At 36.9% G+C, this 22,761-nt stretch overlaps 1 protein-coding gene across 3 annotated transcripts in view; it reads right to left on the reverse strand.

The window, feature by feature from the left end:
- TBC1D32 (TBC1 domain family member 32) overlaps nt 1-22,761 on the reverse strand; it is a 77,191-nt gene that overhangs the window by 41,366 nt on the left and 13,064 nt on the right. For 2 of the 3 annotated variants that reach the window (XM_042892356.1, XM_042892339.1), the window contains exons 13-22: nt 22,347-22,484; nt 19,896-19,988; nt 19,483-19,625; nt 15,004-15,131; nt 13,811-14,012; nt 9,115-9,197; nt 7,665-7,803; nt 6,892-6,979; nt 5,289-5,407; nt 4,008-4,124 (exon numbers count right to left, since the gene is read on the reverse strand). In XM_042892356.1, the coding sequence (XP_042748290.1) occupies nt 4,008-4,124; nt 5,289-5,407; nt 6,892-6,979; nt 7,665-7,803; nt 9,115-9,197; nt 13,811-14,012; nt 15,004-15,131; nt 19,483-19,625; nt 19,896-19,988; nt 22,347-22,484 (1,250 nt within the window). The remainder of the gene's footprint in view (nt 1-4,007; nt 4,125-5,288; nt 5,408-6,891; nt 6,980-7,664; nt 7,804-9,114; nt 9,198-13,810; nt 14,013-15,003; nt 15,132-19,482; nt 19,626-19,895; nt 19,989-22,346; nt 22,485-22,761) is intronic. The other variant, XM_042892347.1, reaches the window with a different exon arrangement.

Genomic DNA, 22,761 nt, shown 5'->3' on the forward strand with positions numbered 1-22,761 from the left:
CTGCTGGCCACACTTCTTTTGATGCAGTCCAGCATATGGTTGGATCTCTGCACTGTGAGAGCATTCCTGGCTTATGTCCAGTTGCTAGCAGTACCCCTAAGATTTTTCAGCAGGGCTGTGCTCAATGCTTTCAGACCCCGGTTTGTACCGATAGCAGGAATTGCTGCAACACAGTGCACAGTGCTCCTGGATTTATTGAACCTCATAAGGTTCTCCTTGGCTCACTACTCAAGCCTGTCTAGGTCCCTCCGGATGGTATCCTGTCCCACAGGTGCGTCAATCACATCACACAGCTTGGTGCCATTCACAAACTTGCTGATGGTGCACTCAATCCCACCACTCTCTGGATACAATTTTGCAACCAGTTCCTTATTCATTGAATAGTCCACCTATCAAATCCACACCTTTCCAATCTGGACAGTGGGATGATACTGGGAACCATGTCAAAGATCTTACCAAGGTTCAGATAGATGAAAACAGTAGTTCTTCCCTTGTCCACTGACACAACATTACAGAAGGCCAATGAGTTGGTGAGGCAGAAGCTGCCCTTCTAAAGTCATGCCGATTGTCTTGTATCACCTCCCTGTATTCTGTGTGTCTTAGCATAGCAAATGCTTAATGCCAAAGCATCTATCTGGCAACAAAGCTCCTCCTCTCACACATTAAAAACAGCAACCCGCAAAAGAGAGGAAGTGTGAGAACAGAGAGATGAGAAGTCTCTAACGACTGGAAAAAAGGAAACATTACTCCCACTATTAAGAAAGGGAGGAAGGAGGACCCAGGGAACTACAGCCCAGTAAGTCTCACTTACGTGCCTGGGAAGATCATGGAACAGATCCTCCTAGAAGACATGTTAAGGTACATGAGGGATGATCAGGTGATCTGAGTTAGCCAGCATGGCTTTATCAAGGGAAGATCATGCCTTCAATGATGGAGTGATGACATCACTGGACAATGGGGAAGCAATCAATGTCATCTGCCTGCATTTGTGCAAGGCCTTTGACATAGTCTCCCCCATATCCTTATCTCTAAATTGGAGAGAGATGGATTTGAGGGGCGAACAATTTGCTGAATAAGGAATTGGTTGGAAGGCAGTAGACAGAGGGCTGTGGTGAATGGCTCTACGTCCAAGTGGAGACCAATGATAAGCAGTGTCTCCCAAGGGTCTGTATTGGGATCAGTATTCTTCAACATCTTCATCAATGATAGGCTTGAGTGTACCCTCAGCAAGTTTGCCAATGACATTAAGCTGAGCAGCTGACACAATAGAAGGAAGGGATGCCATCCAAAGGGACCTCAACACACTTGTGAGGTGGGCCCTTGTGAACCTAATGAGGTTAAACATAGTGAAGTGCAAGGTTTTGCACTTGGATTGGACTTATCCTACATACGTATACAGACTGGGAGAAGAACTCCATGAGAGTAGCCCTGTGGAGAAAAACCTGAGGATCCTGGTAGGTGAAAAAATGAATATAACTAAGCAGTGTGCTCTTGTGGCTTTGAGGGCCAATGGTACCCTGGGCTCCATCAGAAGAGAGATTTCCAGCAGGGACAGGAAGTCATTGTCCCTCTCTACTCTGCCCTTGTGAGGCCCCATTGCATCCAGGTCTGGGGCCCCCAGATGTGGAGCTGTTGGAGAGGATCTAGAAAAGATATAAGATGATCAAAGGGCTGAAGCATCTCTCCTGCACAGACAGGTTGAGGGAGCTGGGCTTGTTCAGCCTGAAGAGATCTAATTGCAGCCTTTCAGTATTTAAAAAGGGATTATAAAAGAAGAGAGGAATCAACATTTTACTTGGGTAGATAGAGACAGAACAAGGGGATATGGTTTTAAACTCAAGGAGGGAAGCTTTAGGTTGGATATCAGGAGGAAGTTCTTTACAGAGAGTGGTGAGGTGGCGGAACAGACTGCCCAGAGAAGCTGTGGGAGCTCTGTCCCTGGAGTTGCCCAAGACCAGGTTGGATGGGGCCCTGGGCAACCTGATCTAGTATCACACCTATAGGTTGGTGGCTCTGCATGTGGCAGGGGGATTGGAATTTGACAATCCTTGGGGTCTCTTCCAACTTAAACCATACTATGATTCCATGACTATTTAGAAAGCACACCATATCCTGTCTTGGAAGCAAGAGAGAATAAGGTTCAACACAAATTCCACTCAAAAAATGTGCAGATTAATCTGCGCTTCTCAGCTACAACCTGAATATTACAAATCAGTATCTAAAGTAGGTGACTCCTCAAACATTACATCTTATATTAAGATTCTCCATAATCATTGAAAAAGTTCATCTGGAGGGTATTTTCCAAGCTATATTCCCTTTGATGTGTTGAAACTCTCAAATGTACAGTGGAGACAGGCAGAAGGACCCTGATTCATCTGTTCCATTTTTTAAAATATTTTAATATGGTAAACTTAGTTTTAGGAAAAAAAAAAAAGAAAAAAAAATCAAACAAAATGGTATTTATTAGAAAAAAACAATGCATATCTATTTTCCTAAAGGCATAAAATCAAAAGCTTTTATTATTAAACAGCTAAAAGTAGTAAAAGCCCAACTGGCAATCTGTTCAGTCAATGATGTAAGTAGTTAGACAGTAATACAAAGGATGATAAAATGCTTACATACATAAGGAATACATAAGGAAATAAAGAGCATATAAAGGTGATAAAGTTCTGCATAATACGTAACATTTATGCTGAACTATATTAGAAGTTAGATGCTGTGGTGATGTGACATAATTAAAAGACATATTGTCTTTTATATTATATTAAATATTAGATATTAAATGTATTAAATATATATGTAATAAATGTATTAGATGAACATCCCCCTTTAACCGTGTGGTTCTCTTGTGTTAACTATACAAGCTTAGGATTTTAACATAGACTTACACACTCTTGCAAATTACTTAAATGAGACAAGCCGCATTCAAAATATCTGAATTTGTTCAGGGAATTTCAAAAATTGTATCAGTATTGCTATTACTGCAAACATTTAGAATTTGATGAAATTAGATGAAGTTCCTCAAAACCAGAGAGAAACAAACAAACAAATAACAAAAACATTACTTAAGATCTAGCTCGGTATGAAAATTCTTAGGTATTTACCACCTGCTGCACACATCTGCCCTGGTGCCTTACATTACCCTAAGATTGAGCAGTGTATATGCCAATAATGAGTGGATCAAAAAAAAATGAAATGCTTTACCCCATTTGCTCCTCAAATCACAGTGTTACCAAAAAAATAAAAAAATAAAAAAATAAATAAAAAGTCTATTAAAATTACTTCCAAACATAACACAATTATGATATACATTGTCTAAATAACAACTTAAGCTATCACCAATCCAGAGCTTACAATATGCAAACATTAAATTGCAACAGCGATTCAAAGTGGGAGCTCATTTAGCAAAGATCTAATTTCAACTGCCACTCAAGGTCACAGATTAAATTTGCCTATGCTTCACAGAAGGGAAGAATAAATGGATTGTGACTGATGAGTGAAGTAACACAAAATAATTCCATGGTGATATGATTTTTCTTAAGACTGAAATACGCCTTAATCAGTAATTTTCTAATTATGCACACTTTTGTATGAATAATCTGTACTTTTAAGAAAGCTTGAGGTGTTTGTACTTTTTTTTTTTTTGTCAAGTCCACAGCATGATAAAGCATTATTATAGAAAAAACAAATATCGACATTTTCCAGCATTTTCTAGCAAGTAACTGTATGTGTATACTGAAATACTTATGTATGTCACCTCATTCCATGGAAAAACACATCCTTGTGCAAGCAAGAAAGATCTTTAAACTGGGCATAAAATATTATCTTTAGCATTTCAAAATAAAAACTTTGTTTAATATGATATGTGCATATACTGCCCTCATGCTGTATATATTACAAAATGCAGAAAATTTTGAAGTCTCTCAGTAAGGAGAAGAAATAATTTATATAACTTTATAACTTATAGTAACAAAATACACTTCTTTTCATAATAAAAGTATACTTACAATAATGTCTGTGGGTACTTCACGGTGTGAATACATTGGTTTATTTGGTATATCCTGTTTACTCAGTAGCTCAGTAACTGCAGGGTAAGTGAGCAAGTTTAACAGACATAGAAAAGACTGGAGAAAGATAAACAAAAGTGAAAAAAGTGACTGTTAGTCAGGTAAGCATAAACAAATATGTTAGAAAGTATTTAAGTTCATCTTTTTTTTGTAGATAAATTGACATAATCAGAGCTTACAAAATCAACTGCAAAAGTGTATACACAATCTAAAAGAGCAGTAGTCTCTGGGGAATGTCTATATATTATCTCATTTTGCAAGTGGATGGCTTACTGAAAGTTGAACTCTTTTCCAATGGAACAAATGAGATACACAATCACAAAATGCCTCCTGTCCAGCTTCTCATCCATCAGAACCCTAGGTCCCTTTCCACATGGCTGCTCTCAATGAGTTCTTCTCCCATTCTGTACTTGTATCTCGGATTGCCTCAACACAAGTGCAACATCTTGCACTTGGACTTGCTGAACTTCAATAGAATCTCCTGTGCCCACTTTTTAAGCACGTCCAGGTCCCTTTGGATGCCATCCCTCCCTTCTATTCTGTGTCACCTGTAACCCTCAGCTTGGTGTCATCAGTAACCTTTCTAAGAGTACACTTAATTCCACTTTCTGTGTCATTTACAAAGATGTTGAAGAGCACTGGTCCCAAGATGGACCCCTGGAGGACACCACTTCTGACTGGCCTTCACTGGACATAGAGCTGCTGACAACAACCTCCTGGCTATGATCATGCAAGCATTTTTTTTATCCACCTAATAGCCCAACCTTCAAATCCATGTTTTTCCAATTTTGTGATAAAGAAGTGGTGTGGGACCATGTCAAAAGTCTTACAAGTCCAGGTAGACAGTGATAATTCTGGAAATAACTTTAGAATTATTTTGAAAATTGTAATACTTGCATTATGATGTAATTGTAAAATTTTGAGACACAGCATACTCTAAAACACATTGTTCTCTCTGATCTTACTACAGTAACTGGAGACTTGAACTGACAGCCAGAATTTTAACATTCTCATTTCTGTCATTCTTGTCATTTATTACATCATCTTTAAATGGATCTTTAGCATTATGACCTGCCATGCCACAGAAGAATTTTTGCAATCGGTAATTATTTGACTAACATATTAGACCAATTTTGCCTCATACACCAAAAAGTAGGTATAGTTACAATAAAAAAGCTATCAAAGATAGCCAATCAAGATGATTATTAATAAAGTTCTCACCTTCTGACAGCTCTGGTCAATAGGGTCAACTGGAATAGATTTGGGTTGAGTTATCCTCACATCATCTTTTCCACACTCCAAAAGAGCCCACAGTTTGGCTACAAATGTTTTTATAAATCCTAAAATAAATATTTGTTCCAGCCATGAGAATAGTAAGAATACAAGAAAAAAAAAAAACATATAAAAAAATTTTACACCAAAATTCTAACCCAGATTCTCAAATTTTTCTACATTTCTACATTCATTAAAATTTCTCAAGACAGACTACCAGAGGATTCCTCTTTCCCTTCTAGTCTCAATCCTTTGGTCAAGCTACCTTTCTACAGCAGTCTGCTTATATTCCATTTAAAACCTACAGCAGCAGTTTGAAAAGAACACTTTACTAGAGGATGATATTTATATAAATTGTGTTTTCATGTAGATAAGCTTCTGATGTTCCTGAACAAGTTAACTACTGCAGATTGAGGCTTATCTTGCACTGACTCTGTAGTTTTATTGGTGACTTACTGTAAATCTGTACTTACTAACATATTATTGATGAGTTATAGTATGAAAATGGCAGAACATAAAGTTCATGACTGAAACGCTACTGGCTGAATTTAAAATGTTCAATATGCTTTAAAAAAAAAAAAAAAAAAAAAGGAGAAATAGTCACTTATCTTTAAAATCTCCAAGTGTAAGTTACAAACATGAAGTCTGTAAGTATAAACTTTATAGACATTACCCAGCCTGCTCTTAGCACTGAAAATCAATGCAGATTATCCTTGGCCAACCATTTTTCTTTGATGCCAAAGGCCATAAGAAGCAAGCTGGCTAAGAACCTTAATCAGGACAGATGGAGTTACTCAAGTAGATCTGCTCCCTGCTTTCTGAAAGATCCCAGAGGCATAACGAATAACTAACAGCTTCCTGAATTGGTAGAATTTCCCTGCCTCTGTAACAGTATTTCAGCCAAGCTTTACTTTATTGATAAGAATCTAGTCAACACAATGACAAACTAATTAACAACAGTTGATTTCTCCAAGCACAATTCTGAAGGAATTTTCTGGTATGGGTTGACACATAAGAAAAAGCATCAGTTCAAAAAAGACTCACTTCCATCTCACCCTTGTGCAAGAGTGTCAGTGACACTCCAGTATACAGCATTTAGTTCAGTTTCTCACTCTGAGCTGTCAGTAACCCTGGAAAATTGCATACAAATTACAGGAACCAACACTTCATAATTCTGATCTGCAGATCAGTAAGTAGTATTTGCAAATTATTAACAGTTTTTTTTTTTTTTAAGCAGTCTTCAACGTCATCATGCACAAACATGAAACTTCTAGAAATCCAAACCAAGGAAATAAAGATGAAATGAAAATGAAATACAGAAAAAAAAGAAAAATTGGCATCAAGATAAATGCATTACTTAAATGCCTGAAAGAATAAATTTCCTTCTAGAAAACTAATTAATTAACAGGCATTTAAACAGCCTTTACTAATACCGCATAATTATTTCACACAGTCGTCATTTCTAGCATCTTTCATCTTTTTTTTTTTTTTCCCCCCAATATGCTTGACTACAGCATTTAGCTACTCATAATAACATCTTTCCTAAAATTACCTGAACTCTGCAGAGCTACTGCAGCTGTTGGTGTTGTCGCCATTTGCGCAACAATCACTCCATTATCAAATTCTTCATGTTCATTTGCCTGTTAGAAACAACACAACCTGAGTACGTCAGAGGGCGTACAATTCAAACAATCTCTTCAACTATTGATTTTTCCTACACTTGTTTACAGAATTTAATCCACTGTATCATCAGACTTGAACAATTCACATATCCTCTACAGTCTTGCCAGGGTCAGATTCCAAGCCAAACATCTTTATCAAGTAAATAATCATATAAAAATTTAAATGAAAAATACAATGGCTAAGAGATGCAACATCAACAAATAAAAGCTTTAGTATTATTATGTTCTTTGCATATATTAAATTGGATGCATGTGACATTCTACTTTTTCCCCAAAAAATGCATATCTGATCTTTGGTTACACATTAGAATTTCAAGTGCTGCCTAGCGTATTTAGATTTCAACACCACCTATCTACATGGTCTAGAAGAAAAAAGAGAAAACTTCAAAGAATAAAAAAAACTTTACAGAAAAGAGTCAGGAAAAATAAATAATATATGCCTGGCATTTCAAGATGATTAGCATCCAACAGAATTAAATGTATGGGACACTACATCAAACTTGAAGACCTACAATTTAAAATTTAAATACAATTTAAATTACAAAATGATGTTTCAACTTATTTTTTTATTATGTTCTTTCTTCTTCATGTTATTATCATCATTAAAAGAATAAAACTACTGTACCTGCCCTATAACTCTTACCTGGTGTTTTTTTGATAAACTGTTGAACATAAAGCTCACACAGTCACTCATGGCCCCAGTGCTATGAAGCAAAAATAGTCCCTTGGGTGTGGCTGAAAAATTTAGCAGGGCATCTAGCAAAGTCTCTTCCCATAACACACTGTAAGAGGAGGAAAGTAACAATTAAAAAAAGAAATTAAAACTAGTTTAAAAACAAACAATTTAAAAATCAAAAGCTTTCTCATTTAAACAGCAACAAAAAAATACATTTAGGAAAGTTATATGTAACACTATTACCTTGTGCAAACACCCAAACTTATCCTGACAGAAGGATTAGCTTAGACAGTAAGGAAGGAGTACAGAATAGACAAACAGTCTGTACCCCAAAAACAAAAGTGAATCAATTCTGTGTCCTTTGGCAAAGTACAATAGCTGCAAGCATCACCAGAATCATATGATTCTCTTTCACTGAAAGCACTTGCTTACAGGATTCTTACTTCTAGTTCTTATTTCTCACTTTTGATTCCTATCACTAACAGAAGCAAGCAGCTGTTTCCATAGCACTCAGCCATTACCCCAAAATATAAACACTTCTCCTAATGCCTGCCAGGTCATGTTCAGTAGCAAAAATTTCACCTAGAAATATATCAGCTTGACTTAATCCATAAAGAAATGAAAAATCTAGATGACAGAATGAAATTGCAACTTACGCCGAAGGTACTGATCAGTGGTAGTCTCTTCACTTACAGCTCTACATCTCTGAATTTCTTTTTATCACTAGTTTTGAATTGCTATAAACAGTTTGCAAGCCACCATTAGAGTATTAACTGTTAAGGAATATTTGCAAATTATGTGTGAAATCTATTGTAAACTATAAACAAGAAAATCTGCTTGATTAACCTGATAATCTGCTTAATCTTCTCTCTGAATTTTCAGACTCACAAATGTCTGTATGCTTTCAAATGATAAATGTACAAATATCTATAAGGTACATTATACTTCAGTACAAAAGCAAGGACATCAATCTTAACACATACTTGACTTTGAGCAAGAATTTAGGCCATCTTGCTACACAGTATTTTGACAGCACAGATACCATTCAGAAGAAGAGTTTTAAATTAACACTATGTGTCAAAGCCATTAGATAAATTCTGACTGCTATTTTGTTCTATGCTTTCTAATTCACATTTTCCTGAAACCATTTTCTGAAGTTGAAGAGAATCAGCTCAACTGTAAATCAGCTTAACACAGATTAGACATAACTGTGTGAGCCAAAAAAGTCATTAAAGGTCAAGAACAATTTTGTGACTCAACTGATACACATCCTAGGATGACATCACTCATGCTATGCTTCTGGAAGAATTCCTAAAAAATACACAGTGTTATTATAAAAACATGCTTCAATTCCAAATAAAGTAATTGTGTGCATTTTGTATTTGTACATATTCAAATATCAAAGAACAATACTTACACATTTTTTGAGTCTACACTTATTGATGATGTGGAGTCTGCACCAGTTACAGGGGTAGGTACTCTTTCTGAAAGCAAACTTGCCTGTGAAATAAAAAACAATAATAATAAACTGCTTATTTATTCCATTTTAAAATGCCAAATCTTGGTCACTCTCATAATACATAAAAAAACATCAGTGATCAGGTTGTAGCCTAGACTTCGTTATAGAATACACCATACCACTTACATTTTTTACTTCAGAATGCTCTTTGTGTTGTTTTTAAATTTTTTTCCCTCAGATATAAATCGACTTAAAGCTATCACATTTTTTTTTAATTATAAAAATTCTCCTTAAAAATATTTTGTTCTCACTTTTTACTTAGACTCCCAAGTTGAAAAATTCTCATGCAAAAAAATGAAACAGATTAGATTTTATTCTGCTTCTGTCCCAAGTAACAGAAACAGCAGTCTCTTGAACTAATAACACAGTATCAAATGTGTTGAGCAATTCTGTCAAATTTTATTTTATTTATGAATTTTATTAAATGATATATATAGGTATGGATATACATATAAACAAAGTAAGTTACAAACAAAGATTCTATGTATGTGTGTATAAACAAACACATATTTGGTGAGATTTCTAATTAAAAAGCTGTTTTAAAATAACTTGTGAAAAACACTTTATATTTAGCAACATTTCTCAAGATAAGGAGTACACTTTACCATTCAAATGAGAGTAGTCATTAATTTCAATGAATTCAGTGGAATCATTCTCTTATAATCTAATACATACACATAACATTCCTGTATTAAACTAATTACCTATCATGAACCTGTTAAGCTTCTCTTTTATCATCTATACAAAAATGCCAGCTTCTGTCTCAGAATTCCACTAAGATTTGCCATGAAAATATTTTCCTCCACCAGTCTTAAAACAAGACGACATGTAAGGCAGATGTAAACAAACCATCTGTCTATCTTTCAAACATCTGTAACTAATGCTTGGATAGAATTTTTAATTTTTATTTTTACTTCACTCAAGATCAAAAACGTAGATGCTTTAAAATTAAACAACAGAAACAGAAAATCATTAATATGGCAGTGAGAATTTGCTTTACTAAAATGTTGATTCTTGAAGTCCTTAAATATGCAGACTCCTTTTGACCTTCAAAGTGATGTGAAGAAATATAATTCTGTCAGTTGAATGATTCATAATTTAATTCTAAGCATTCATGCTATTTTCCTTTTGTATGTCAAAACAAATTGCCTAAATGATGGTCTGTATCATAATAAAGCTTTTTTAATATGCAGAACAAGTATTTTGAAAATGCATGGTTGATGAGATGCTTTAGAGCAAATAACAGGAAATGCCCATCAAAAGCATATGCCAGCCTGACTGTGATAAACATTAAATAGATAAACAGGTTAGTTCAAGTAAGATTAACTGCTTACATAACAAGAAAGCATAAACATGATTGACAGATTTTTGAGTTACACAAATTTCAGCATGGTTAAATTGAACTAAACTCTATAACTCAATAAAATTCTGAAGTTCTTCAGGCAGAGAAGAACATGAATTTCAAAACCAACATTTTATAATGGGAATTTGAATTTCCTCTGATATAATAATTATAGTTGTAATATTTTATTTTCTATCAAAATTTATGCTTTCATGATCATACCCTTACATGGAAGCGGTAAGAAATATCTGAAAGCTAATTATTTAAGTCTTCTATTCATGTTTCATCTGATACTTTCTGCCTTAGAATACACTGAGACCATTTCTAAGCATAATTAAAGCATGCAGCATTTGTCAAGAATAGCTGTTCCATTCTGTTTCCCTTGCAATCAATTGCTCTCCTGCTTCCTTGTCTCCAAAAAAAGTCTTTAGTCTTTTGTCAATTTTTATTTCCAGCTTGGCTTGATCCTTCTCCTCTAAGAAAATATTTTACAGTCACTGTGTGGGGGGGGAGAGGGGAAGGAGGGGAGTTGATTGCATTTTTCAATATAAAGTGAAGTAACACAGCTTAATTTTGTTTGTTTCCACTAAGAATTTTGGTATCCATAGTTCAAATACAATGTTTCAGCTTAGAGGGAAGTCAAAACTGAAGTTTTGTATGTTACCTAAATATTGTCCAAGTTACTTTCATGATTTCAACATTTGTTTGAATTTTACTTCACTGCAAACTTTCTGAAAACTGCTTTTGCAAGCAGCACCTGATGTCATTCTTCCATCTTAACAATAACATGAGGGCTGCTCCAGAAGTAGTGCCTCTATTTTATTAAGCTGGCCCCTGATGTCAAAGACTGATGTTGGTCATATGACAATCGAGGCTGAACCTTCCCACCAATATTCTATTGTGCTCTGTTGCATTATTACCAATAGCAGAAGATGCGCAATTTGACAAAATAGTGTCTGACATGAAGTGCATATGAAACAAACCTGTATAACTGAGTTCTTCCACGCAAAAAAATCACACCCACTGACATTCATCAATGCTTGCTGAGCTTTTATGGAGACCAAACAGTGGGTGTGAGCACAATGAGGTGCTGGGTGGTGCGTTTCAGCAGTGCTGTGAAAGACAAGCCACATTACGGATGGCCATGCAGATTTTTACAAGCCTAACATGTAGGCCTATCATCACTGGTGAAAATGCATACCTGATCAAGATGAAATGCAATGTTGAAAAGCAGTGTTTTGTAGCTAAGAATTTGCTCTATCAAATACTGTATTATGCTCTTTGTACCTGCTGCAGTTTCCAAGGAAATAAATAGAAAGCATTACTTTCAGAGCAACCTACATAATAATTGGCAAGAATTTCCACACTGCATATGATTATAGGAGCAATAAAAATAGAAGAAAAAATAGTGAGTAAGGAGGGATCTACATATATTGTTCAGTAAATTTATAATGGAAAGCAGAACAGTCTTCACAGTTGTCCCATGATCTTTCCAGCAGAAAATGCACTGGACTAGTAATCAGATGGAAGTGAAAGTGTACACTGCATAACGTATCCACACACAGATAACACAAGAACTTCAGTTTGTGCATCGTATTCAGTCTCTTAAGAATATCTCAGTAGCATCTAACCACTTAAGTCAACCATTTAAGTCAAATATTTGTCAAATATTTTTCTATCTTCCACAAAACTAATTGGTTTAACTTAAAAAATATTGAGATCACATCTGAAGAGTTTTTCCTTACAAAACAGCCCGGACTAGGAATGAAGATCAGATCTCTAGCAGACAGTGACAAATACAGAATCACAGAATCATACTCAGATTAGAAAAGGCCTCCAGGATCACTAAGACCAACAATGAACCTGACCTACCAAATCCCATCACTTAACCATGTTCCTTAGTATCATGTTCACACTTATCAATACATTCAGGAATGGGACACCATCACTTTTGTGGGTAGACCGCTCTGATGTTTGACCATGAAAAAATTCTTCTTAATATAATATCTAAATCTCCCCTGGCCCCTTTCCTCACATCCCATCACTTAAAATTTTAGAAAAGAGGCTGGACATTCTCTTCACTGCAACCTCCTTCCAGCAAGGAGGCCCCTCCTCTGCTTCCTGTTCTCTACACAAAACAACCTCAATTCCCTCAGTCATTCCTCGAAAATCTTGTTTTTCAGACCATTCATCTTTGAGAATAACCCCTCAACTTTGAGAATATCTCAGTAGCATCTAACCATTTAAGTCAAATATTTAAGTCACTCTTCTCTGCACACACTTGAGTAGCCAAACATCCTTCCTGTAGTGAGGGGTCCAAAACCAAACACAGTATTTCTGGTGTGTACAAAGGGACAAATCACTTCCTGAGTCATACTGGCCACAGTATTTCTGACACGATGGCATTGGCCATCTTGACTAACCAGGCACACTTCTGGCTTCATGTTCAGCAGCTTCCAACCAGGATTTCTAGGTACTTTTCTGCTGGACAACATTCCCATTACTCTTCCCCAAGACTGTACCTCTAGTGAGGTTGTTACAACTCAAGTGCAGTACCTGATACCTTGTTAAAAGTCATGATATTGGATTTCGCACACTGATTTAGCCTATACAGATCCTTCTGCAAAGCCTTCCTACTGTGAAGTAGGAAGTCCTGCCTAACTTAGTATTGCCTGCAAACTCAGTGAGGGCGCACTTGATCTCCTCCACCCAATCTCTGATAAAAATGTTAAACAAAATCTGCCCTAGTACTGATTGCTAGGGAACACCACTGGAGGCCAGCAGCAATCTGGACTGAACACCATTCACTGGGACTGTTTGAGCATGCTCTTCATCCAGACAACTGGACACTTGTTCAAGGCATGAGCAACCAGTTTCTCCAAGAGAATACTGAGGGAAACAGTGTCAAATGCTTTACTAAAATCCAAGCAGACAAATAGTGAACATTAAATAATTTCTAGCATCAATTACGATGTTTAAAAAGGAGTTGATCAATGAATGATAGGCCTATCTATACATCTTCAGAGTTCCTGGTTTAAATCTTAAGACACATAAGTCCCAATTTAAGCTGCTGCTATGTTTACATACAGAAGGAAATTTTGAGAAGTAGAACTTCACTTTTAGAACAGTTCAAAGCATTCCTACCTCACTTCTTAAGTAAGAGGAATCTACACTAACGAAAAACTGTCACGTTAAGATAAATCTCTCAAAGTAAGATTTTTCTAAACTTCCCAGTTCCAAAATAAGATTTACCTTTTTCCAGGCCTCTCCAATTGATTCATGCAAGCCATAAGGAATTAGCATCTGCAGGCCTTCACATGTTCTGTACATCTGACGACATACAAAAATGAAAGCTCCTTTAACAACTTGCAAAAGCTCGGATCCAGATAAAAGAGAAATGTCGTCATGAAGAAGTTTCTTTGTAAACTGAACAATTATATGAACAGCTGTAGGACTGGAAATAAAATAACACTTTTAAAATGTTGGTTTGTAGTCTTCAATGAGCCCTGAAAAAAATTCTTTGTCAGAGCTTAGTTAAATTTTTCTAGGAGTAGTGGAAAGAAATTACGACCCACTATGGAAGAATCCAATATACTAATACTTCCAACAGTAGTCCAAATAAAGAATATAAAGCAAATGATTTTACTTTAGCTACTGGTCCACATAAAACAAACATGCAGCCACTGTCTAACATCTTGCCCAAATGGCTGTGAACTACACAAACTGTGTTTTGAAGCTGAAGCTTCCCATCAATATTCCATTACGTTGTGTTGCATTGTTAGAGATGGCAGCAGAGGGGCAATCTGACAAAATGGTGTCTGATATGGAAGTGTTTATGAAGCAAAAGTGTGTAACTGAATTCCTCCATGCGGAAAATACTGCACCCACTGTCATTCAACAATGTTTGCTAACGTTTACGGAGACAAAACAGTGGACGCTTGCATAGGTGAGATGGTGGGTAGATAGCGTGCTTCAGCAGGGGCAGCAGCGGTATGAAAGACAAACTACATTCCATACAGCCATGAAGACCTTCACATACATGACTTCACACATATGCCTGCAGCATGCAGGCTCTTGTACATCATTGGTGAAAATGCATAGCTAATCATGGTGGCAACACTGAAATGTAGCATTCTGTAGCTGAGAATTTCTCTTTCAAGCAGTGTTATTGTGCTCTATTTGCCTGTTGTAGTTTCCATGGAAACAACTGGGAGGCATTACTTTTGGAGCAATTCACTTATTTCTTAGAAGTGTGATTTTATCTGGTTATACACATAAATCTCTTTCTTATACATTCTTAAAAACACTTTCTATTTGATAATGAGATATTTATACTTCAAACACAAACAAAACATGCTACAAATGTTTTTTTTTTAAAACTGAGTATCTCCTCATAAGACTAGCACAATTCATTAAATTCCTCACTAATGTTATTCACTTCTTACCTATTTTCTTTTGCAGAGTTTTTATTTCCTCCATAAAGAAGAACAGAAAGACCATCTTCTGCAGCAGCAATCCTTGCCAAAATATCAGCTATATCAATTAAAGTGGTTTCAAGGCAATTTATAAATACCTGTTTGGGAGCCAAAAAAAAGTTTTAAATTAATTGCTTTAGTAAAAGCTGTTTATTCAAGTCTGGCTTATATATGCAGAATTTGAATGAAGGTCACCTTTCTGATGTCTGCTGGATGGTTTAAACAAAAGGAAAGCAGCCTATGCTCAAATGCTATCACATAAAAATCTACATCACAGAAGGCAGTAATTGCCACTTTTAATGATTACGGCAGAAATCTAATGACTACAAAATACAGAGAACAGACATTACTAAACTCTTTTCACTTTTCCCGCAATGAACGTGGAAAGATTCTTGATAAACCATCTAGTATCTGAGTCAAGGTGAGAAACACACTATCGTTTTGCTGCATATGCACTGGAAACTCTTTGGCAAGACATGGAATTCCAGTTGCGCAGGAAGATCTTTTGTGTCCAACTCATATCTAGGCAGAGGTAAGCCTAAACAGCCACTTGCTCTGTAATCATGAGGAAGCCTTCCCTGCTGAAGCAAAACAAAAGTCACCTGCCAATTTCTCGTTCACATCAGAACACTGAACAACAGAGCTATAACAAAGAGGGCCTGAGCATTTACCACTGGGATTCAGACTGTTTGGCCTGGCACCATCACTTGTGATTATGCTACCTGAAAAGTCCTAAACAGGCCATTATTTGTTAGTAAATGAAATTATTATAATGGTAGACAAGCAAAATACAAGTACTCCACACAAAGAATCTGTCAGGGAGCAGCAAGCACAAGTTGCTCTGCAAGGAAAACTGCAAGATAAGAGGGATGAAGAGGCATTCAGAGGCAGTGGCTCTCCATCAGATGGGCAGGCAGTCCTTCCACACCCAAGCAAAAAGAGTAGATAAAGTTTGCGATGGCAACCAGGTTCACCCAACAATTCAGATCCCTTCCATTGAGACAAAGGAGGTCTGAGGTTAAGCTAGGAAGCTGAGTCAATGATTAATTAGGGTTAGTCACAACCCAGTGATAACCATGCAACTCAACAGTGACAAAGCTGTCACAGAATCTGAGCTCAAACAAGCCAAGCCCTGTCTATGGGTTGGGGTACAAATCAATGGGACACATGGCTTCAGTGTTGTTATAACGCAGTACAGGCAGGAAATCAATGTGAGAACTTTAAAAACATTCCTGAGAGAAGGGTGGACTGAGTCCACACTGAGGCTTATTAGCAGAGACATTGCTGCATTGCTGGAACTGGGGTGGTGAGTGGTCTCTGCTGAGGCTTTCTGACAGAGCTTTCTCAAACATCACCCTTCAAGGCTTCACCCCATTACCTAAGCTACTGACCATAGGCAGCCAAGCCCAAGGATAGGATTATTAGGGAGGAAATGTTATATTAATAACATATTAGGAATATTAGGGAGCTTCTGTCAGTAGACAGAAGCTGTGATTCTGCAGATCTTATTCTAGAGTCTTAAATGTGGTCACCAAAACTGTTCCTGTCTGTACACCTCAGTCTGACTATGACTCTTTTACTCTAAGGGTGACTAAGCAATGGCACAGGTTGCCCAGAGAGATTGTAGCATTTCCTTAAAGGGATTCAAAAGCCATCTGGATACAGTCCTATGCAAGAGGCTTTAGGTAGGCCTGTTTAGACCAGAAGACCTCCAGAGGTCCTCTTCCAACTTCAATTATTGCGTGATTCTGTGAATATACAGTCAAGAGATAACCAGAGTCTCTCCCATCCAGAAACTTCAAATTACCCAGATTTATAAACAGATGCTGTACCCAAGAAAACAGGATAGAGTCAACAGAGAGATCAATTTTAGGCAAAGATGAGCTAAAGGGGAGTACTATTCCGAGTGGCATTTATTAAATGCTAAGTATGTCAGAGCAGAGCACTACTACCATAAAGCTGAAGTCCACTGCTCAAATCCTTTCCACTCCTCTGTTATTTATCAAAGATTGCTGAACTTATGGGAGAAGGGATTTCCACACTGCTAAGCAATTCAGCTCCTGCTTTTTCTCTTATTGGTAGATCTGTGTATTATATATTGCACCCAGGAAAAATAGTCTTATTACTTTACAATTTAAAGAATTTACCATTAATGCCAGTAGTCAGTGTTACCAGAGATAACTATTATTAGGATTTTGGTTTTTTTTTCTCATTAAAATTACCTCTGTAACTGAGGGTTAAAAGAACTGACATTTTATTTTTAGATTACTGCGTTTGGCTGTTTAGAATTTTAAAGAAGGAAAACACTATGCTATCACTTTCTCTTTGGAATAGCGCTATTTTGCTTTCCCTGGGCAAGAAAAAACACACAGTACTTTATCTTCAATGTGAATACTATATTCTGTACTAGTTCTGTACTTGCTTCAGCAGCAATTCAGAGACCACAGGACTCAAAAAAATTATTATTTATTGCTCATAAACAAATACTTTTGACAATTCCTGCTCATAGTCACCGAGTTTCTCTCTCTACTGTTGTTACGCAACACCACACTGCTTAACAGGTAAAATCTTTACTCTTAAAGCAGATGTGTGGCCCAAATAACATGACCGTTTTTTCATTAGGCCCACCGTGCAGCTAAGGAGCCTTGTATGAGTCTCCAATGCTTTCCATTCTCAAATGAAGTCAGGTATGTGGCCACTGGCCTCAGAGTCTGAGACAGACACAATCCAGCACTGGAGAGCCACATCCTTCATTGCAATGCTGGATTCATGAGTGTGTTTACAAAGTGCCAGTGGTTTGCCTGGGAAGCAAGAATTACAATTCTGGTAGAAGAGAAAAGGCTATTGTGACTTCGCCAATCTTTCCTAGTTGTTGGTTTGTCAGATTGGATACAAAATAAATTGTACCTTCATTAGAAGAAACATGGCAATTCTCAGATTCACAGTATATACATAGCATGCTACAGCTAATGGGCATTAAGTATTCCTGAATAAGACCTGGGTTTTTTTTGTTGAAAAATCTGTTACTAAATTGCATGATTTCTTATAATTGGTGAGAATTCAGCTACCTGTGTGTGACAGGTGAGCATCACATTAAAAAAGAGAAAACGAAGAGCTGTTAAAGACTGACTCACTACCTTACCAATTAAAAAATTACTACTGCATACATTTGTCTCTCATTATGCTTTAGAATCCAATGTGACCATGAAGATTGCTTGGGGGATTATCCAGCCCTCCATCTCAGCCAATCCATGCATTATCATCTTAGTACTATTTTTTAAATTTGATAATTAGTGCCTACGGTACGTTCAGGCTTAACAATTTTTAGTCCTTCAAAAAATCTGCACTACATTTTTGCAGTCTGCAATAAAAACATGACATCTTGAAGTGTTAATCCTGAAAAGTATCCATAAATATAAAATAAAATATATAAGTGATGCTACTTAGTACAGACACTGGCAAAACAACTAAGAGTATATAGTGTTGAAAATCATGTCAGTAGTTTTTTAAACATTACAGACAGAAATGCTTTAAAATATTTGAAAATACTGTAAGCACTGGAATATTTTTGATAGGCACTAATATGAAGAATCTTTCCTAAAAATTCACAAACTGCTCAGAAAAAATAATAATCAGGAGGGTATTAAAAAAAATTAAGAATCTGGAGGAGGTAGTAAAATTAGGAATCTAGATTGTCTTTTGTACATCTGAGTATCAGGAAACTAAAAACTTGTCAGCTATTAGTTTCTCTCAAATACCATAGCTCAGGCTCTTAATGCACACTAGATCCAGGTCCTCACTTTCTCTTTCTTGAGATTTACAGTCACCTAAAGCAATGAAAACAAAAACAATAGTATAAGCTGAAACTTAAACCTCCTTGCCAGGCAAGTTCAACTAAACTTTCAAGTACTTAAAGGTAGACAGTATTTCACAAGATTTGTACAGATCTTACAGAGTTTTGGTTGTTTGTTTTTGTTTTTGTTTTGTTTTTTTTTTTTAATCTCTTCCTTTTACCAATTCATAAAACTGTAATTTTCCATAGCGCATTACGTATTTTGCCCACACTAATTACTGGGCATGTTTAATTTCAAGTTGCCAACCAAATTTAGAAATTAATAAAAGTAAGTTTCCTTTTAAATAGCAGACAGAGTGGATTAGAAAGATAACGTAAAATAGGAAAAAGCATAGGAAGAAAAAAGTTACTAAGGGAATGGTCTCACAACAGTTCAATTTTCTCTACTATTCACAAGATTTGAGAAAACTGTATGACAAATGATAATGACATTAAGTGATAAACAATAATGACAATATATACTATTTAAGCTTACTATAATAGCTAAAGTAGAAAATACTACTGGAGTTACTACATGACAACACAATTTTTCTGAAAAAATATTAAAAATATAATATACTACACATTCGAAATTTATTTTGAAGACTACTACAAACCTCTGTACCATTCAGTAAACTTTGAAGAGGATCAAGTAGGGCATCCATCACTACATCTGTATATAAACAGTCAGTAGCACACCCTGTTTGATCACAGAACACTTGCAGAATCTCCATAACGAGACTTGCTGGAGAATAATTGTCTGTTAAACACAAAAATTATGAATGTATGTATTAAATTACATAAACATATGCATGTAGCCTATGTAAATGCTGTATTAATAACACTTTCTTTAAGCAATGGTTTAACAGCTAGAGAGAGGGACAAAACCTTATAGAGATAAGGAAGATAAAAATCTGCACAACAAACAGACCCAAATTATTTTTTTATACATGTTCTTTAAACATTTCTTTAAATGTTACCAGAGGTCTCACTATTATTATACATTTTAGCATATATTAAAAACATTTACCTGTATGTGCTGCCAAAGCCTCCTTTGAGTAACTTGGAGAGTAATAAATAAGTTGAGTAAACAATACCAACAGATCAGTTAGGGATACGCAATCTATAAAAAAAAAGAAAAGAGCACTCTGGAAACTCAAGTATGATTGCAATTTTATAAATTTGTGAGGAAAGGGCTGGTATCCATGAAGCAGAGGACGAGACTGTTACTTTTGTAGGGAGAGAAAAAAGTAAGTATCATTCAAAAGATCATTGCTTACATGGAATTATACAAATAATATATAAATGAAAAAAAATGATGCAGTGAGTGGATGTTTCTTCCTCGCAACTTTCTATACTGGGTCTCTTAAGGACTGATCCTCAAATTGGAGTTATGAAAACTCTTTAACAGACATAAGTACTGCTATCCAGAAATGCAATTAACTCTGCATTGGATTAATAGAGATACTAATGTAATGGAAAGCTACAACTGTTATCACATTGTGTATCACTAAATGTAGATTTCTCTGGACTTCCAAGGGCTTTTCCATCTTATCTCTCCTGTACTTACTAACACCTCTGTTTCATAGCTATAGATCATTCCCTCTGTAATGTTACATTATGTAATCAAGTCAAACTCAGAGTAATTGGTAAAATTATATTAAGTTTGAATTCCTGATTTGGTTTCACATGTGAAATCTAGAAGCACTTCTCTTTCCAATCACAGAATCGCCTGGGTTGAAAAGGACCTCAAAGATCATCTAGTTTCAACCCCCCTGCCATGGGCAGGGTTACCAACTACCAGACCAGGCCACCTAGAGCCACATACAGCCTAGCCTTGAATGCCTCCAGGGATGGGGCATCCACAACCTCCTTGGGCAACCTGCTCCAGTGTGTCACCACCCTCTGCATGAAGAACTCCCTCCTAATATCTAATCTAAATCTCCGCTGTCTCAGTTGAAAACCATTCCCCCTTGTCCTATCACTATTCACCCTCATAAACAGTGCTCCCCCCTCCTGTTTATATGCTCCCTTCAAGTACTGGAAGGCTGCAACAAGGTCTCCCCAGAGCCTTCTCTTCTCCAAGCTAAACAAGCCCAGTTCCCTCAACCTTTCCTCATAGGAGAGCTGCTTCAGCTCTATAATCATCTTAGTGGCCCTCCTCTGGACCCGCCCCAGGAGCTTCACATCCTTCCTGTACTGGGATCCCCAGGCCTGGGCGCAGTACTCCAGATGGGGCCTCACAAGAGCCGAGTAGAAGGGGACAATCACCTCTCTCTCCCTGCTGGCCACCCCTTTTTTAATGCAGCCCGGAACACGGTTGGCTTTCCAGGCTGCAAGTGCACACTGCTGGCTCATTTCCAGCTTGTTATCTACCAAGTCCAGCTTGATCCCCAAGTCCTTCTCTGCAGGGCTGCTCTCAAGGAGATCTTCCCTCAGTTTGTATAAATACCTGGGATTGCCCCGACCCAAGTGCAGCACCCTGCATTTGGCCTTGTTGAACTTCATTAGGTTTTCATGGGCCCACTTCTCCAGCCTGTCCAGGTCCCTCTGGATGGCTTCCCTTCCTTCCAATGTGTTGACTGCACTGCTCAGCTTGGTGTCATCCGCAAACATGCTGAGGGTGCACTAGATGTGATTATCTATGGCGCTGATGAAGATACTGAAGAGCACTGGTCCCAAGACCAACCCCTGAGGAGCATGGCTTGCGACCGGCCTCCATCCTAACAAAGAACTATTGATCATGACCCTTTGGCTGCATCCAGCCAGCCAATTCTTAATTCACCGAACAGCCTATCCTTCAAATCCACACCTCTCCAATTTAGAGAGAAGGATGTGGCAAGGGACCATGTTAAAGGCCTTACAGAAGTCCAGGCAGATGACATCCCACCACCCTTCCCCCATCCACCGAAGCCATCACTCCATCATAGAAGGCCACCAGATTGGTCAGGCACGATCCACTCTTGGTGAAGCCATGTTGACTGTCTCGAATCACCTCTTTATCTCGTATGTGCTTAACATAGCTTCTAGAAGGATCTGCTCCATGATCTTCCCAGGTACAGAGGTGAGGTTTACCAGCCTGTAGTTTCCGAGGTCTTCCTTTCTCCCTTTCTTAAAAGTGGGAGTAATGTTTCCCTTTATCCAGTCACCAGGGACTTCACCAGACAATCAGTTATATCAACTGCCTTGACAAAAGATATTACTCATAGCTAGAAAGACTGAATCATATACTGATCCAACCCTGTTTCAACATGAAACTAATACATATATTAAGTAAAAAATGCTCTATTCAATCATATCCACCAAAAATTAAAAAACAGTGCTGAAACTGAAAATTATCTATGTCATCGCTAGCAAAGTTTGGCAGGCACAGAATCACTAAAATAGAACTTCATCCTTTAACAGGTAGAATATTGCAGTGGAAACATACGTAAGTATAAATATACTCAAAAGGTTCCATTTTCCTCACCTCTCCTCTTACCTTTTTTGTTTTTCAGCTGTACTGGAAAGAGATTTCGGCCTTGCTTATATATCAACAATCTGCCTAAAAGGCATAATGAATGAACAAAATAGATGTACTGCAATTCTGATCCAGTATAAAAAAACTTCTGCTCATTATCTACAACAACAACAACAAAAAGAAAACAAAACTAGTACTTGACTATATTAATGTACTTCTAAATAGGTGGCTACTACTTATAATGTGTCTATAGTACATGTAGATCATTTTATATACAGAGTATAAATAATTAAAAGCTACTACTAGTGGTCTCCCAAAAGCCAGACATAAAATATTTGATTAAGAAAAAGAACAAACAGGATGTCTTCCTCTTGAGGAACCATGCTCAAAGATACTGAAAATGCAAATGCATGAGCTTGTAATGCAAGAGATGCAA

Source organism: Lagopus leucura, unplaced genomic scaffold (assembly GCF_019238085.1).
Source record: "Lagopus leucura isolate 7727_CA_CO unplaced genomic scaffold, USGS_WTPT01 Super-Scaffold_73, whole genome shotgun sequence".
Classification (NCBI taxonomy): domain Eukaryota; kingdom Metazoa; phylum Chordata; class Aves; order Galliformes; family Phasianidae; genus Lagopus; species Lagopus leucura.